The 18674-nt window shown below is 43.1% G+C and overlaps 1 protein-coding gene across 1 annotated transcript; it reads right to left on the bottom strand.

Moving 5' to 3' along the window:
• Window positions 1-7073: 7073 nt before the first annotated feature.
• Window positions 7074-17625, bottom strand: LOC124124874 (peroxidase-like). The gene is made up of 13 exons (XM_048403428.1): window positions 17499-17625; window positions 16300-16447; window positions 15348-15490; window positions 14750-14929; window positions 14313-14394; window positions 14024-14130; window positions 12666-12767; window positions 11996-12094; window positions 9703-10417; window positions 9201-9370; window positions 8992-9094; window positions 7900-8246; window positions 7074-7210 (listed from the first exon to the last, which is right to left on the bottom strand). Exons 1-13 carry the CDS (start codon window positions 17623-17625, stop codon window positions 7074-7076), a joined length of 2460 nt encoding a protein of 819 aa, XP_048259385.1.
• Between the last annotated feature and the right edge of the window lie 1049 nt (window positions 17626-18674).

Here is an 18674-nt window from a genome sequence, read left to right as displayed (position 1 = left end):
TACAAGTATATGAACATGTGTTATACTGCCTGTTGATATACAGCCGTTATTCCACCAGGAGTACAGTACATGTATATGAACATGTGTTATAGTGTATGTTGATATACAGCCCGTTATTCACCAGGAGTACAGTACAAGTATATGAACTTGTGTTATAGGGTATGTTGATATACAACCATTATTCCACCATGACACTAGCACAGGTGTATGAACATCTGTTATAGTATATATTGATATACAGCCGTTATTCCACCAGGATTACAGTACAAGTATATGAACATGTGTTATACTGCCTGTTGATATACAGCCGTTATTCAACCAGGAGTACAGTGCAAGTATATGAACATGTGTTATAGTGTATGTTGATATACAGCCGTTATTCACCAGGAGTACAGTACAAGTATATGAACTTGTGTTATAGGGTATGTTGATATACAACCGTTATTCACCAGGAGTACAGTACAAGTATATGAACTTGTGTTATAGGTTATGTTGATATACAGCCATTATTCCACCATGACACTAGCACAGGTGTATGAACATCTGTTATAGTATATATTGATATACAGCCGTTATTCCACCAGGATTACAGTACAAGTATATGAACATGTGTTATACTGCCTGTTGATATACAGCCGTTATTCAACCAGGAGTACAGTGCAAGTATATGAACATGTGTTATAGTGTATGTTGATATACAGCCGTTATTCCACCAGGAGTACAGTACAAGTATATGAACTTGTGTTATCGGGTGTGTTGATATACAACCGTTATTCCACCATGAGAACAGTACAAGCATATGAACTTGTGTTATAGGGTGTGTTGATATACAGCCGTTATTCCACCATGAGAACAGTACAAGTATATGAACTTGTGTTATCAGGTGTGTTGATATACAACCGTTATTCCACCAGGAGTACAGTACAAGTATATGAACTTGTGTTATCGGGTGTGTTGATATACAACCGTTATTCCACCAGGAGTACAGTACAAGTATATGAACTTGTGTTATAGTGTATGTTGATATACAGCCGTTATTCCACCAGGAGAACATCACAAGTATATGAACATGTGTTATAGTGTATGTTGATATACAGCCGTCATACACCAGGAGTACAGTACAAGTATATGAACATGTGTTATAGTGTATGTTGATATACAGCCGTCATACACCAGGAAACAAAAACGAAAAAAATGTAGCGAATGTAGTCCCGTTAAGCTCAAGGTTCACAATGACCAAATAAAATGCCCCGAATGCCTGAAATATATAATGTGCACACTGTGCTGATATCTAACGTGTGCATCGACATGTTTACCCCCTGGGATAATAACAGTGTCTATGCTTTATTTGAATACAGCACTTTCACAAAAATTACGTTAGAACTTGAATTTATGCACGAGAACAGAAGAGAACTTTATTTCTCTCAGGACGAGAACCCCGGCATATATGAGGTACTAAATACAGACCCCGTCTCGATTCTGGATTGGAATAGGTCCCAAGCTACTTGTGGTGGTCATAAGGGGCTACTTGTTGGATCGGGTGGTCAGGCTCTGTGACTGGGTTGACTGGGTTGATGGTGTGTCGACGTACGTGGTCGGCGTGGGTCCTTGCTCACATTATCAATCACAGGGTTGCCTGATTGACTTGATTATATGCAGGCCGCCGTCATATAGCTGGTATATTACCAAGAGAGAACACACACACAGCGAGGGAGAGAGAGAGAGAGAGGGAGGGAGACAAAGAGAGAGGGAGCGGGAGGGAGAGACGGAGGGGAGAGAGAGAGGGAGAGAGGCGTAGAGAGAGAGACAGAGGGAGGAGAGATAGAGGGAGCTGGAGACAGAGGGAGACGGAGGGAGAGAGGGAGGAAGAGAGGGAGCGGTAGGGAGAGACGGAGAGAGAGACGGAGGGGAGAGAGAGAGGGAGAGAGGCGTAGAGAAAGAGACAGAGAGGTGAGATAGAGGGAGCTGGAGACAGAGGGAGACGGAGGGAGCGGTAGGGAGAGACGGAGGGGAGAGAGAGAGGGAAAGAGGCGTAGAGAGAGAGACAGAGAGAGGAGAGATAGAGGGAGCTGGAGACAGAGGGAGACGGAGGGAGAGAGGGAGGGAGAGAGGGAGCGGGATGGAGGGAGAGACGGAGAGAGAGACGGAGGGGAGAGAGAGAGGGAGAGAGGCGTAGAGAAAGAAACAGAGAGAGGAGAGATAGAGGGAGCTGGAGACAGAGGGAGACGGAGGGAGAGAGGGAGCGGTAGGGAGAGACGGAGAGAGAGACGGAGGGGAGAGAGAGAGGCGTTAGAGAAAGAGACAGAGAGAGGAGAGGTAGATGGAGCTGGAGACGGAGGGAGAGGGAGACAGAGGGAGAGAGACGGAGAGACACAAACACACACACGTAAGCACGCACACAAGCACACACCCGCACGCACGCAAACACACAGAAGCACACGCGTACACACACGCGCACACACACACACCTTCTTGACAGTAGGTTTGTGCCTGCTCTTCTCCCACGGCTTCATTCGGGTCTACAAATCGATCTTTTCACGTTTAGATCACAAGATAATGTAATGTGGAACAGTTTAACATTCAGCTGGTTACAAGTCAGTATATCGACTGATCTTTTCAAGCATTTTGCAAGCACTGCTAGAAATGACAGGAATTCCATGATTTCCATGACATCCCGAAACTAGTCACAAGATCTGCATAACCAAATCAGCATGGTTGGACCTTTCCCCGAGATATCTTCACCTGGGGATGTCATCAACAATCTACAGTAGAATAGATAATGTTAGGAACATCCAAGGTATACAGTAAATTACGGTTATAACGAACTCAAAGGGACCACTAAATTTAGTTCGTTATAACCGTAGTTCGTTACAAGCATATATCCAGCATATTTTTTAACAAATGTCCGGGACTAAAAAATAAGTTCGTTATATCGGTCAGTTCGTTATAAGCGTGTTCGTTGTAAACGTAGATTACTGTATTTTGATGTCGTGTGAATGATTGAAATTAATGAAATGGTTCATTACATCGGGGCACGATGACGCGCATTCAGCCAAGTCCCAGTCGCGTCCTATGACAAGCGAAAACATGCTGGATACCCAGTCTCCCTCGGTGAGGTGAGGTTAAATGGTGTTTAACGTCCAACATTATTGCACTTATATAGCGACGTGTATGCACGTGTGTGTGTGTGTGTGTGTGTGTGTGTGTGTGTGTGTGTGTGTGTGTGTGTGTCTGCTTGTACTAGTCCGGGCTGATGCCGATTTAAAGTGCTAGCTCACTGAGACACCATGCCGCAGTTTAACATGAATACCCCACCCAGACACAGTATACTGACTCCGAGCCGACCAGTCCTTGTTTTAGCCCCTTAATGCCGAGCGCTAGACAGGGTAACAACAAGTACCATCTTGTCGGTATGACGCGACCGGGGGTCGAATCCCGGTCCTTCCGCTCTCCGGGCGGACGCTCTACCACTAGACCACGGAGGCGGTCCAGTCTCCCTCGGGTTTCCATAGGGACATCTCCATGAACATATAAACTACAGGCAGCCTGTTTGTTTTAGAGATTGAGTACGTGAATGCAGGTTAGATATTAGAATAAAATATTCTGTGTACTCTTCCTAGACGTACGTTTTAACATTATCAATACAAAGTGGAAAAAACATTTCCATAATCATATAATAAAACGACAAAACTCTTTGAACGATTAAGACCACGTCTTGAGCATCTGTTTATGAATCATTCTCAAATAATGACGTGCGTGTACCTATTGAAAACCTTTACATTACTATCCACGTCAGTAGCGTATTCGGAGATGTTATGTCAGTCCGTCAGTATCACAACAAAGCGAAGGTCAAAGAAATACTTACGAATGATTTGTAATAGCTAGGACGCTCTGTTGCGCCCGTGTGAGGTTTTCATATGTAACCACCCGGTCTTTGTGTTTGACAGGCGACCGGACCTAACGTGTACCATCTTCTGCCTCTCTTCATTTACATTAAAGTTTGACGAACACGTATTAATAAAACTCCCATTGAAGTTAAGAGGTAGGGTTGGTGCATATGCTCAAGGCGTTAACTTCTCAGCAACGTGTTATTCGTTATAATGAGTACTTCTACATATGATTTGTTTTTTGTGGGTTTTTTGCTTGTTGTTTAATGCCACACTCGGCAATATTACAGCTATATTGCGGTGGTCTGTAAATAATCGAGTCTGGACCAGACAATCCAGTGATTAATATCATGAGCATCGATCGACGCAATTGGGATACGATGACCTGCATCAACCAATCCAGTGAACCTGACCACTCGATCCCGTTAGTCCGTTCTTACTAGCTTGGGTTCATGAAGACCTATTCTCTACCCGGGTCTAACTTCACGAGTTTTGGAAAATAGAATTTTACAATTTATACAAAGCAGGATACTTGAAAACGAAATCGTTTCTAAATTAATTTCTTATATGAACATAAAACGGACAAACAAGTAAAACGTGATAATTATCTTCGATTTTACAAAAGAGAATGCCCACTCATCTCGTGGACTTTGACACTTGAAAATGTCACATCGATGTCTAAACCGTTGGTGAACATAGAATATCAAAGGCAAAACAAAATAGCAGAATTATAAGTATATACATGTAAATCTTTTATCTACATGTAAAGATTTGTACATATAGCCCCCAAAATGATTTCTTTTCAGCGAAGTTATGATATATAATAAGCCTGTTCCAGTTTATCCAGTGTCTTCTCACAGAGGTTACAGATCCTGAATGCGTGCAACAGATCCTGAATGCGTGCAACAGAACCTGAATGCGTGCAACAGATCCCGAATGCGTGCAACAGATCCTGAATGCGTGCAACAGATCCGGAATGCGTGCAACAGATCCGGAATGCGTGCAACAGATCCTGAATGCGTGCAACAGATCCTGAATGCGCACAACAGATCCTGAATGCGTGCAACAGATCCTGAATGTGTGCAACAGATCCTGAATGCGTGCAACAGATCCTGAATGCGTGCAACAGATCCCGAATGCGTGCAACATATCCTGAATGCGTGCAACAGATCCTGAATGCGTGCACCAGAACCTGAATGCGTGCAACAGATCCTGAATGCGTGCAACAGAACCTGAATGCGTGCACCAGATCCTGAATGCGTGCACCAGAACCTGAATGCGTGCAACAGATCCTGAATGCGTGCAACAAAACCTGAATGCGTGCAACAGATCCTGAATGCGTGCAACAGCTCCTGAATGCGTGCAACAGATCCTGAATGCGTGCAACAGAACCTGAATGCGTGCAACAGATCCTGAATGCGTGCAACAGAACCTAAATGCGTGCAACAGATCCTGAATGCGTGCAACAGAACCTGAATGCGTGCAACAGATCCTGAATGCGTGCAGCAGAACCTGAATGCGTGCAGCAGAACCTTATCAATTGACTATTATGTTATTAAATTGTGCTTCTTTATTTTACATTCTCTTTACAATAAATCAACCAGTGACGCGGTGTTTATTGAACAGAAGATATCGCTGCAACATCACGTGCACATATGACGCAAACTGGGGGTAACCAGCTTGTGTAAACGTTTGTCATGCTGATGAGGATACTGACAAGCAGGTACCAACAGTTAAACTGTTCATATTGCTGTGACGACACTTGCGGAAAAATATTTACAGAGCAACAACTGCAAGGGTTAAAGCTAATATTAATGAAGGACTATGTGCGATTTCGCCGGTTTCATCATCTCATGACGTCATAACATCCAGCCGCTGTTTGTTGATGGTAAATATTAAATCGTACGCTGAGTTGAAGTGACAAGTCCGTTTATGTTTTTACCCATATTACATTTTAGCAATATCTCTATGTTAACGCATGTCTAACAAACAGCATAACTTGGACTACCTCCATTGGTTAGTTGACCAGGAAGTTAATGCATCCAGTGTTTTCACTGCATCCTTGACTGGCAACATAGGTTGTGATTGTGCAACATGTGGTTTCCCCACATCTATAGGTAGGGTTCCACAACCTTCTGAAACTTGGACCGTCTCCGTGGCATAGTGGTAGAGGGTCCCGTAGAGCAGAAAGTCGGGGGTTCGATCCTCGTTCGCGCCATACCAAAAGACGTTAAAACATATTACATGTCGTTACCCTAACTGGGGCTCCGTATTAAGGGTCCAAAACAAGGACTGTCTGAGTGGGGTATTCATGTTAACCTGCGGCATGGTATATCTGTGGACTAGCACTATTAACTCGGCATGAGTCCACACCAGTACAAGCAGCCACATTTGTAGCCACCATCCCATAACGGTGTATACTTTGTTTGACAGGCAGTTTAGTTGTGTGTTCACATGTCCGTATATAGAGGTTATCACGCGAGTGTGTTTGGGGATGGTAAATATCCTGCATTAGGAATAAACATTGTATTTAGCGAACCAAAGTTGCCAAAACTTATAAAATGCCTTAGCTACGTCACAGTTAGACACTGATTTTCAGTATATTAGACTGTTCTTTTGATAATGATAGCAATTATCCCTGTAGTTTATCCAGATTCCCGATGGTTAATTCTGACTCGATCGCCGAATGACGAGGACGACGTCATGTTTGTTTATAAACAGTGAAAGTAGTCCCTACTTGACCTTTGATATTTGCATCTCTATCCGCATATGACCCCAACGAATATCGTTTTTATCCGTTGGCATTATCCTGCCGAGAAACCTACCCATTATATGATAAATCACATTATGTCCAAAGTATCTTGAAACGTTACAGCTGTTGTCCTTGCAGCTCGTTTGGAGAGGGATAACATGTTCCTTCAGATCATACTCGAAATAATCAGATTGGATTTTATGCATGGATATAGCTTCACTATACCGACGAGTTAACATAAACATGTAGATGGATGCCAATCATCGGTGTGTGGACAACCATCTGGTGGACTCGCAGATCCAGTACCCTATCTCACGCGACATGGATCCCAGATCTATATTATGGATCCAGCAACACTCTGGAGGACGACCTGGAACTAGCAACACTCTGGAGGACGACCTGGAACTAGCAACACTCTGGAGGACGACCTGGAACTAGCAACACTCTGGAGGACGACCTGGAACTAGCAACACTCTGGAGGACGACCTGGAACTAGCAACACTCTGGAGGACGACCTGGAACAGCAACACTCTGGAGGACGACCTGGAACAGCAACACTCTGGAGGACGACCTGGAACAGCAACCTCTCTGAGGACGTGATCGATACAGCAACTTTCCTGACGGCGTCAATGATCCTGCAACCTATCTGAAAACATCATCCATCTACCTACAAATACTGTAATACAGGGTACAGCCTTACACTTACTTCCACGCCACCCTCTCTCCTTCCTCTCTCTTCTCTCGACCCCTCTTTTCTATCTTCTTTCTCTCTTCTCTCTCGTTCTTCTCTCTGGTTTCTCTCCTGTCTCTCTCTTCAGCTTCTCTTTCATTTCTCTTTGTTCTTTCTCCTCTCTTTTAACTTTGTTCTCTCTTCTCTCCTCTCTTTCTTTTCTCTCTTTGTTCTCTCTCCTCTCGTTCTTTTATCTCTCTCTTCTCTCGACCCCTCTTTTCTCTCTTCTTTCTCTCCTCTCTCGTTCTTGTTTCTTGTTTCTCTCTTCCGCTTCTCTTCCCTTTCTCTTTGTTCTTTCTCCTCTCTTTTCACTTTGTTCTCTCTTCTCTCTCTTCTCTCCTCTCTTTCGTTTCTCTCTTTGTTCTCTCTCCTCTCGCTCTTTTCTCTCTCTCTTCTTTCTCGCCTCTCTTTCTCTCTCTGTGTTTCGTGTTCATTTAAAAATTAAATGCAAAGACACGGATTCAGATACTTAGTTTATATCAATAAATACATGTCAACTCAGAGTCTCACATAACGACTATGTCAGTTACATTTCCGATTGTACTCGAAGCTGGCAAAGCTGCCACACTTGCCTGCCTGGACCAGGTTCCCACTGCCGCACGTACTGCAGTCGCACACCCGTCTCCGCTGACGGCATCCCAGCACACAGCTGCCCCAGGCCCCCCACTGGTGAAACTCACAACTCGAGCCACACACCTTCTCCTCCCCCCACCCCCCAGGGCACCCTCCACCTACTCGCAGACACGCCCTCTTGCGGGTCATCTGTCCGTGGGTACACGCTGACCACGCTGACCAGGCCGACCACACATCTGACTCTCGGTCCCGCCACAAATACAGATTAACTTTGGGCAGGAAACTGCAGGGAGTAATTTTATTCCTGTAACACAAAACGTTAAGGGTTTGCCAGTCACCTTTTTATAATAATCCCTCTATGGTACGACCCAGAATATGTAGAGGGAGTCACTGAAAATGACAAATACAAAATTCTTTGGAATAAGCCCGTATACAGCCTCAGACGTATCCAGGCCAATAAACCTGATCTTGTCCTTTTTGATAAATCCAATGAAATCATTTATATCATTGAATTTTCTGTCCCTTTTGACACTAATGTGATTGACAGGATTTAGGAAAAACATGGCAAGAATGCAGACTTCGCTTTCGAAGTGTCACGCTTACATCCCAAGTACCAAGTTGGCCGACTCCCCATTGTTATCGGTGCCTTAGGTTCGGTACCTCCAAATCTGTTGACTGACATTGGGAGAGTACCCGGGTTTTCTACCAGGAATACAGAACTTCTAACAATCTGGGTAATGCAGAAGGCTTCAGTGTTGGAAAAGTTCTGGGTGGGTTTGAATAGGCAGCGATTCCCGGGAGAAGTCCCATTCGCTGTCTGGGCTGCGTGTAGAGGGGCCAAGGGCCCTGAGCTGATGATGAGCCTAACCATCCTGACTGTGCCAGGGTCACCCAAACCCTTTTTGCTGCATTTTTTATTTTCATCTCTAAATCATCATCATCATCATCATCATCATCATCATCACCATCATCATAATAATAATAAGGCATCAGATGCATTTTGGGGAACCCTTTGTATGATGACGAGGAACTGAATCATCTTCACTCACCCTGGTCCTGTGTTCCTGAAGGCGTTAGGCTGAATCCTGTTGATGTTGGTGTTGTCGCAGACCACGCGGGAGAGAGACGCGTGGCGGAGCTCAGTCAGCTGATCTGAAAGGAAGTAAAGAAATACCTAATACACGTTACTACATTTCAGGAGAAGTCAGGATTAGTTTAGTTGACAGAATCATCTGATGTTCACAATGGGTTTACATACCTGGAGTAAACCTGACGACATCATCATTCGTCTCATACCAGAATCTGTCGCCCATTTTCAGCAGTTCAAACTGACGGCCAACAATACAGGAGAATGTGTTCCCTAAGAGACCTCCACCAACTGGGCGTTCAGACACGCCCCCGGAGAACAGGTCGATGTCTTCAGGAGAACTATAACACGTAAACAGAGTTTACAACAACCAGTGTCACAAGGGAAAAAAATAATATAAATATACATGTGTGCATGATTTTCAACAATTGATTACGCTAAGTACAACTTTAAGATGTGTTATCACTGTCTCTGCTCTTCTCCAGCAGGTGAATCTATGTGCCTTCCCTTGGCCCCAGATATCCCTTCCATAACTCCATGCAACACCTCCCCTGATCCCGTAACCTTACCATATACTATTATTCCCATCGCGACAAAGGAGCACCTTTCCCTTCTTTAGATTATCACGGGATCTCAGCATCAGACCCTTTTTATCTTCACTTCTCACATATACCTGTACAGCATTTGTAGAGCAGCTGCAGCATCATCAGGATGATCCACAAGGCCTTCAGGGCTGGTTTTAAAATCTTCAGCTTCTGGGAGTCCACACCATCTCCGCCAAGCATTGTACCCTGGTAGGCCATGGTCGCGGCCACGTTGAATGTTTAAAGACATCAGATCGAGACTGTTACCTTCATCATCTGGGAAGAGGAAGTCTGTAAGCTCAGGGGTGATGTGTCTGTCAACAGAATTGGCCCTATCAACCAGCAGCCCTCTTGTTAGCTCATTTACAGCATCACCAGCGGATGAAAGAATTATGGATGTGTTTCCAAATGAGTCCCTGAGCTTGAGGTCGCGTCCTCTCTTATAACCCCTGTTTGGGCGACTAAAGAAGGATCTTATCATAGAGTGGCCGAAGCGGTAGGCAGCTGTAGCAAAGGCATTGCGAACACTGGCATCAATACTGGCATTGTAAATATTAACAGGACCAGTCGATGGTCGGAGCCCAAACTTGGTGAGAAACTTGGGTGAGAGGACGAGGGGAAGGAAGTCGGCGTAGGAGATGTGCTGTATCATGGCTCCCAGAATCCTCCTGGTTTCCTGGAAGAGCCGCTCATCATCCCATTGAGGGTTGATACGTGCAAGCCTCCTGGCCACTCTGTTGTGTTCCCGCAGCCAGATGGTGTGCATACTTGCCAGAGACATGTGCTCGTCCACTCTCTCGTCACCTGTACACAGACAGTAGAAGACTCTGACCTCTCAATACAATTGGAGTCGGAATGAAAAGTGTCTTTTTGTAAGGTTTATTTAAGTGAGAATCGTTCATCAAATTATGCCTGGTTGATGGCTGATATTTCTTATGTCCAATCAGTTTTCTTGGATACCTCTTAAAGTTTATCTCTAGATTTATATACAAGTAAAGAAATCGTGTGACAGAATTACTTTGTTGAGAATAAGTGAATCTCTCAACATATTGGCGATGAAAATCTCTTTTTGCTAAAAATAAAAAAAAAGGCTGAGTGATATGTATTCTCAAGAGTGGCATGACTCTATTTCTTCATCAAAATATCTGGCACATTATGCAAATTTGAAATCACTTTTACAGACAGAATTTTACATCAGTAATCTCACGAATAAGTCACTCAGGAGAGCATATTGTAAATTCAGAATATCGCTACACGGTTTTAAGATTAACATGCTACGAAAGTCAAAACATACAAATGAAGACTTGAGTCTATATCTATGTACCCACTGTAAAGGGAGGCAATTAGAGGATGAATTTCATGTGTTGTTTATATGTTCAAAATATTCTTCTGTCAGAAACCACTATTTGCCCTGGTTATCCAATGTCCATCATGATAATCACAGTTTATGTAATCTACTCAACTCCAAAAATATCAACATTGTAAAGGCTTTGACCTTATACTTAAATCATGTATTTAATGTGAAATACGACTACTTGTATTTATTTTCCTGACATCACGTGACGCAGCAATTACTGTAATTGTAATTGTACTCTAGGCCACATGGGGGGCGGTCGGGTAGCCTAGTGGTTTAAGCGTTCGCTCGTCACGCCGAAGACCCGGGTTCGATTCCCGACATGGGTACAATGTGTGAAGCCCATTTCTGGTGTCCCCCGCCGTGATATTGCTGGAATATTGCTAAAAGCGGCGTAAAACCATACTCACTCACTCACTCTAGGCCACATGGCCCAAAATACTGAATAAAGAATCTTGAATCTTGAATCTTGAATGGTCAAAACATAACAGATGATGTATCTCGAACATAACTTAGAACATAATGTTACAATCATATCAGATGAACTAATATATTTTCATCTTGTATTTCTCTCGTCACCTCTGCACCTCTGCAGGGATTCGCTGTGCAGAGTTGCGTCCCTTGGGCACGCCAGAAACCTATGATTGTGGGTTCTAATCCCGGTTCGCCCCGATTATGTTTGTAGGTTTGTCAGCACCATACCCGTGCTCGTGGGTTTCACCGAAGTGGTAAACGTCTGAGACCTGCATTACTTAGGGCTTTCCTCCCACATTAAACTGACATGCCGTGATATATCTGGAATACTGTTAAAAGCGGCGTTAAACCCAACTCACTCACTCACTCACTCACTCACTCACTCGTCACCTCTGCACAGACACTGACAATGTCACGAAAGTGTAGGTGTAGGAGTGATTGAGACATCTGCTTCAGTCTCACTCATTAGCAAATGTAACCAGTGATGATATAAGTTTATGATATGCACAGTACGAGATACTTATGGTGTGGTAAAACTGAAAGTCTACACATACCAGCCCGAAAACAAAAGTTTGGTGCCGTGAACGTGATGCAGTCTGTCACAGAATTTCTGGGCAGCAGTTCTGGATTGTCAGATGATGTTCTAAGCAATCCTGTAAAAATGTGTAATTACAAACAATGTATGATATAAGAATGCCTTTGACAATCTTCAAATGAAATATATATGACATAGACGCATTAATATATCTGTTATTAATCCTTGATATGTCACATATGGTCTCAATGAATTCGAGTCCACTATTTACCTGTGTAGACATTGCCACCCACACAGCCATTGCAACGTCTTATCATTTAATATGTACGATAATTCTTCAACAAAGAAAGTGTACAAACTGCACCACCCGACCACCCGACCACCCGACCATCCGAGAGTCGTCTAAGGCGCCGCAATTCGCTGTAACAAATTGCGTCCCTTAGGCACGCCAGAAACCTATGATTGTGGTTTCGAATCCCGGATCGTCCCGATTATGTTTCTAGGTTTGTCTGCACCATACCCTGATCGTGGCTTTCACCGAAGTCGTACATTTCCGAGACCTGCTTAAATTCGTGCTTTCCACCGAATTAAGCTGACACGCCGTGATATGACTGGAATAGAGTTCAAAGCGGCGTTAAACCCACTCACTCACTCACTCACTCTCATTGTATGCTTGTCGTGTGCCATACCTCCCTTGGTATCGCGGAGTTCATGCTGCTCCTCTTCTGTGGAGCCATACACCTGCGACGCATCAATGTAAGCCGTCAGTTGGTTCAGCTGCTCTGCTGGAACTACAAGAAGAAGGAGTACATTGTCGAATTAAGCACCATGTAACAAAAATCAGCATATATAAGCTAGCTACGCGAAAAATCGCAAAGAACGAAGCATGTTTATTTCACGATAAGAGATTGTTTTATCGTTACTTCATTTCTGGGGATTTGAATATGCTCGCAACTCGTGTATACTGAACGACGTTATTTTGGGGTGGGAAGTGAGAGGTAAAAAAACCACCAGGGCCCAACGATCGCTTCCAAAAGTGGAAGAAATTTAACAATCGGTAAGGGGAAAAGGTACAGATAATCAACGTGAAATTTGTAAGAATGTGCGGGAAATACTAAACTTAACCCCCCTGTCCCGATCCTATTCAGGGAATCATTATTATTCAAATACGGGTAAACAGTTTTAAAGGTTGTACATTTTCTTATCATCCTTAAAGGGTCTGTACAAAATGTTGATATCTAATATCTGAATGCGCCCCTCATGGTTTATCCTCCCTGCAGTGATTTATTTTACGATTTTACATTTATTTGCAGACAACATAATTGCACTGATATAAATCAAACTGTCCCTTTGTATTTGGGGGTCTTCTCAACAACTTACTCCAACCACAGTGACCGCAACATTAACACCGTCTCCCATGTACTTTATTTATTATTTACTTCGTATGTACTTGCTGTTATCCTTACATAATTTATCATCAATATCATCACCCCACTTACGATAATATGTGTCCCCATATCACGACGACGTATAATAAATAATAAATGTATAAGTGTGTGTGTGTGCGTGCGTGCGTGCGTGCGTGCGTGTGTGTGTGTGTGTGTGTTTAAGAAATAATGTTTGATCTACCCTCACGTGTAGTGTAATAAAGTATAGTTTTGCCCTTATTTCTGCAGTTGTATAAGCATTGAATATATAATAACAGACCAGATTTTCGTGCTGGTCAAAACGCCTTAATACACACAAGATCTTCGCCGCTCAACGACACTTCGGGTGTAATGAAAACGTAGTCATAGGTGACAGGCAACATCAGTATGTGTGTGTCTGAGTGGGGTATCCATGCTAACTGCAGCATGGTATCTCTGTGGGCTACCTGTATAAGACCAGCATTAGTCCGGGCAAGTGCAAGCACAAACAAAAGTACAACTACACGCACGCACGCACGCACGCACGCACGCACGCACGCACGCACACACATATGCATGGACGTCGCGCACATATCATGTATGATGAGACTCCCCAAACAAATATGTAACGTTATACTTACCTATACCACAGTTTTCATTAGCGACTTGCAGTGAACGGACAAAGTTGAGACATGTGCGTCTGAACCTGCGATCTCCTGGTGGAACTTCAATAGGGAAGCATTCATGCCTGGCAGAATGGAGAGGTAAGTGGAGGATTGTGTTTCTGAATGTCTTCGTGAAGCTCTACTGCTTTCATTCTAAATGTTTTCATTCTTGTTAACAACCATAAACTTAAATTGATTTTCTGTGTGACAATATATTTATCAAGTTTGTGAAATATCATCTGTTTTACCCTCTGCCTTCGTTTACCTGTTGGTGAGGTTCATGGCAGCAGTTGGAATACCCCTTTTGACATCCTCCTCACAACATACTATGGCGGCTCCATCTGTGCCTGAAACACCAACATACATTTTAAGTTAATGTTTGCAACATATCACATCACGATCGCCTAACAAGATTCGCATCCCGTGAAGATTCGGGTAGAGAATAGGTCTTCAGCAACCCTGGCATGCCGTAGGAGGCGAGTATGCTTGTTGTAAGAGGCGACCGGGATCGGGTGGTCAGGGTCGCTAAGTTGGTTGATGCATGTCATCGCTTCCCTATTGCGTGATGCTCATGATGTCAATCACTAGATTATCTGGTCCAGACTCGGGTACTTACAGACCGCCGTCATACAGCTGGAATATTGCTGGAGGCGGCGTAAAACAACAAACAAACAAACACCAAGAAATATAATCTCTACTAACCTCGTTCAATGGCAGTGTTTGCGAAGTCGTGATCCAGAAACTGAGCCCACTGCATGACCATGTGTGTGACGTCACTCCGTGACGTGGCGTCGACGTCAGCAGTATGCAGTGTAGTGCTCACGAGTCGTGGGCTTACCAGAGGACTGACCTCACTTCCCTTAGTTCGCGGTAAAGATACGCCTGCAGCAAGACACAAACCCTTAATATGACCTGACAATCATATTGCCGAATGATGCCCCATTGTCTCAAATAATATCCCTATGATGCAAATGATCCGTGGCTAAAGTTATTTGTGTATACACTAGTTTTAGCAGATTTTTTCTATATTATGAAATGGGGTGGGGTATCCTTGTGGTTAAAAGCGTTCGGTCGTCACGCCGAAGACCTGGGTTCGATTCCCCACATGGGTACAATGTGTGAAGCCCTTTTCCGGTGTCCCTCGCCTTGATATTGATGGAATATTGCTAAAAGCGGCGTAAAACCCCACTCACTCACTGTCAATATCATTAAATGTTTTGAGTGTGTTTCGATTAGGTTTACTGGCTATCCAATGTAATCTTCACATCGACAGTGTTACAAAATCATGTATAGAACTCACCATCGCCATACTGAGGCAGAAGGAACCTCCTCATTGGGATGAAGCTCTTTCCCCAGTCAGGATGTCGGATGTTGTTACAGCTGCCGTCCGCTGACCGGAACATGTCGGTCTTGTTACACACCACGGAGCTTTTACAGTTGTCACTAACAACGTTGATTGACAGTACTTTCATATTAACGCTCGAGCATCACAAGTGTTTTGATAAGATATAAAACAATCCTTTAAAGTAAATTAATAATTTGTCGAAGTTTGAAAATAGAAAATGCTTTGAGATTTCTGTTTGATTCATCTGCATGGACGCGAGAATATCGCGTCTTGCCTACACTGTCGTTGACAATACGCGCTGTCATTGACAACGTGGATGAAGATTGATAGTACGTGTAGGTGTGAAGGTAACGAATCAAAGCTGTTTATATGATCATGAGATGTCATATATTTATTTTCTTAAAAGCGTGCAATAAATCATAAGTGCAGATTACTTTTTTGTAACTTAAATTTAGATATTTGTAAAAATCTAAAAAGTTGGAACGTCAGTAACCTGAAAACCCAATCAATCATGCCATGCACACCACACGTCCTTACTCTTTCAGCTGCTTATATCCAGGATACTATCAATAGTTTTAAATTACAATTTTCACCTATATCGGATAGTCCTCAGTGCATCAAAGATTGGTTTTAATATCTTTATCACTGGAGAATACGGACAATTGTATCAAGTTAAAAGTTAATGCCTTAGGGTATCACGAGAATGAATCCACTTTTGACGTTGATCTTTGTATTCAACACGTTACAATTAAGAGCTACGATTAATCACATTAACAGACTCCAGATTCCAGACTTTCACACGTTCCAGTATTTCATTGGTATTTCAAGGGTTTGTTGCAGCAGCATGTTAATATTTTGTTACTGCATTATGCCAAATTAATCATTTCCTCAAAGAAAAACAACTTACACCAGTGTGGATTCGGCTGACTTGTCCAGTGACATCACTGAGAGCAGCTTCTCTCTGTATGTTTGGCCAAGTTGGATCGCCTTCGGCTTTGTTGGAGTGAAGGATGCATGTTGTTCTGTTGTTGAGGTCCCTCCGAGTCGGTCAATACCTGCAGTATGGCACTACTAAGTTAGTTCCAGTGCCTCTGTGGGTGCAGGTAGGACGTCACATACTCACATGCATCGCCCCGTGGCGAGTTAACAGAGGTAACTGCCTATACAAGTCCAGTTCCAACCCTTGCCGAACTAGGCTGGTATTCTAGAGTTACATTATGGCGGGACTAACGAGTTTGTGCATAGCCCAAGTAAAGTCGCGTAATCAACTACATGAATTTCAACGTGCAGATTTCGGTCGATTTGCAAAGCCTAAGTACCGCCAACTCGTTTTATTACAATAAAGATCTTGATTATCGATCAGATCGTTTTGACTGGGCGCTGCCATTTTGATTAAAGCAAAATTTATGCAAGTGATATGGGTGATGGAATCTGACTGGTCAGTAGGAGGGACTGTCACATAGAAAGGACATAACTGTAATGACCACTGGTGGCCCTACGTTCGAGCCCGAGAATTCCAGCCTAGTTCAGCATAGGTTTAAACTGGACATTTGTAGTCAGTTAACGCCCTTGCCTCGGGAAGATGACTCACATGTTCCGCGACCATTTGGTATCATAATGTTCAGTTTACAATTGCCAATACTCCTCCATATGTGCCTAAATTGAATTATCGAGGTAAATGGGAAATCGTTCGATACTTACTTCCTTTTGCAGTTATTTGAAAGTTGCGATAATCGTCCCCGTCATTCGATTGTTGTACCATAATATTAAATAAACTGCTGGACAAAAAAATATACACTTGAAAACTGGATTTGACCATAAAACTACTGTATCAAAACGTTACTAGGCTGAAAACAGTCACCTAAACACTACAGACTTAAAGCCCAAAACATAACTATGATACTCGTGTCAAATACATCGACATTGAATAACCATTTCTTGTTTGTTTCATTCCTAGCTACCATCAAACCTGTGTGTATACTTTCTTTTAGCCGGTAGTTTATTTGACCAAGAAATAAACATTCACTTGCATTCATGTTAACTCCTTGTCCTAATATGGCTTCTTGATGACGAGGGCTAAATTTGAGAACATATGTGTATACTCACCTAATTGTAGGTAGTGCAGGTTTTGTTGTCGTTCAGCCAAGGCCGCCTCAGCGGCAGTGGATTGGACTGCAGCAGTCTTTTTTATTGCCAATAGAACAATGACCAGGAGAAGGAACCTTTCCCCCATGTCTGGCGACACAATACTTAGAGTACAAGCGGACAGTATCTGAAGGACTTATACATACATGGTCTCTGGAAAACATGGCACCGTTCTATAATGTGAAACCTCATCTGAACCATAACAAATAATGTTTGCAGGTCTGCCGGTGGTCCGGAGCATCGACAGACACAATTTGACATATTCTGCTTCTTTAAAGCAGCAACAGACAACGGGTGTTGTATATTAGATTGTTGACGGATGATGTATATGTGTTTAAATCTTGCATATAAGGTGTATTGAAATGTTGTATATGGTGGGTGAGTGAGTTTGATTTTACGCCGCCTTTAGCAATATTCCAGCAATATCACGACAGGGGACACCAGAAATGTGCTTCACACATTGTATAGGTTGATAGATGAATAGATGGATAGATCATGCGTTGAAATTTATAAAGGATGTGTTGACATGTATATAGGATGCGTTGGCGGATGTTGTATATAGGACGTGTTGACATGTATATAGGATGTTGGCGGATGTTGTATATAGGATGTGTTGATATGTATATAGGATGTGTTGGCGGATGTTGTATATAGGATGTGTTGACATGTATGTAGGATGTGTTGGCGGGTGTTGTATATAGGATGTGTTGGCGGATGTTGTATATAGGATGTGTTGACATGTATATAGGATGTGTTGGCGGGTGTTGTATATAGGATGTGTTGGCGGATGTTGTATATAGGATGTGTTGACATGTATATAGGATGTGTTGGCGGATGTTGTATATAGGATGTGTTGACATGTATGTAGGATGTGTTGGCGGATGTTGTATATAGGATGTGTTGACATGTATGTAGGATGTGTTGGCGGATGTTGTATATAGGATGTGTTGACATGTATATAGGATGTGTTGGCGGATGTTGTATATAGGATGTGATGACATGTTGTATATAGGATGTGTTGGCGGATGTTGTATATAGGATGTGTTGACATGTATATAGGATGTGTTTGCGGATGTTGTATATAGGATGTGATGACATGTTGTATATAGGATGTGTTGGCGGATGTTGTATATAGGA

This window comes from Haliotis rufescens, unplaced genomic scaffold (assembly GCF_023055435.1).
Source record: "Haliotis rufescens isolate VD_foot unplaced genomic scaffold, xgHalRufe1.0.p SCAF_3, whole genome shotgun sequence".
In the NCBI taxonomy this organism is placed as follows: domain Eukaryota; kingdom Metazoa; phylum Mollusca; class Gastropoda; order Lepetellida; family Haliotidae; genus Haliotis; species Haliotis rufescens.
The sequence above is the reverse complement of the archived record's forward strand: the minus strand, read 5'-3'. Positions and strand labels throughout refer to the sequence as shown.